General features: G+C 63.1%; 1 protein-coding gene across 1 annotated transcript in view; it reads right to left on the reverse strand.

The window, feature by feature from the left end:
• ACA1_003870 (uncharacterized protein) overlaps positions 1-859 on the reverse strand; it is a gene marked incomplete at both ends in the record, with an annotated part of 1,611 nt that extends 752 nt beyond the window's left edge. The window contains 2 exons of the mRNA XM_004353950.1: positions 42-164; positions 258-859. Of these exons, the coding sequence (XP_004354002.1) occupies positions 42-164; positions 258-859 (725 nt within the window). The remainder of the gene's footprint in view (positions 1-41; positions 165-257) is intronic.
• Between the last annotated feature and the right edge of the window lie 22 nt (positions 860-881).

Consider the following 881-nt stretch of genomic DNA (forward strand, 5'->3'; position numbering starts at 1 on the left):
CAACCTAAACAGTACCTGTTTGGACCAGCTTGGTGACGCACTCGCTGTCGATCGCCTTGTTGGTGCGGGAGCCGGGGTAGTCGCCGATGAGCAAACGTCCGGGCAGGACCCAGTGGCAGTCCGCAGTGGGACCCGTGATCTGCTCCGCCACTTCATCGTCGAGGCTGCCGAAGAGAAACAAGAAAAGAAAGGAGATGAACCTTAGGTTTTCGCTCACTTGAAACGAGCGAAGACGTGAGAGAAGGAGGGAGGCTCACCTGTCCAGAGCTGGCAGCTCGGGCCAGAACGTGCTGACCCTCTTGCGCTGCACTGTAGAGCCCGAGGGCGTCCGAGCACGCGTGACGCTGACCGGGGTGACGACGGGCGAAGAATAGGGCGAAGCATGAGGCGAGACCGTGCGCCGCGGAGAGCTCCACTTTTGCGGGGGCGTGGCAGCCTGCTTGGGCGAAGACCTGGCGATGGGGCTGCGGAACGACGAAGGCGAATCAGAAGTGACCAGCGAGGAGTGCTCGGGCCTGGGCGACTTGGTCGGCGTTGTCGCGGCGGGCGGCTTGGGCGAAGTGGTCGGACTGGGCGACCTACGCTGTTGCTCGAGCCTGGGCGACTTGGTAGGCGTCATGGTGGTGGCGTCCTGCGAAGCGCGCCTGGCAGTGCTCGACCTCTGCACTCGGCCTTGCGGCTTCTTGAAGTCTCCCGAGATGTCACGGGCGCTGATGTTGCTAGCACAGGTGAAGGTCGTCGTGTCTGCGTCACCACCGAGTCCCTCATCTTCTTCCAGCTCGTCTCGGGGGGCAATCGCGCTCACGTCGAGCATGCTCATCTCGGCCTTGTGGTCGAGGCTCCGCTTCTTGCCGGCCATGAAGCTGTACTCGCACGCGTTG

The sequence above is a fragment of the Acanthamoeba castellanii genome (assembly GCF_000313135.1).
Source record: "Acanthamoeba castellanii str. Neff unplaced genomic scaffold scf7180000083001, whole genome shotgun sequence".
NCBI lineage: Eukaryota > Discosea > Longamoebia > Acanthamoebidae > Acanthamoeba > Acanthamoeba castellanii.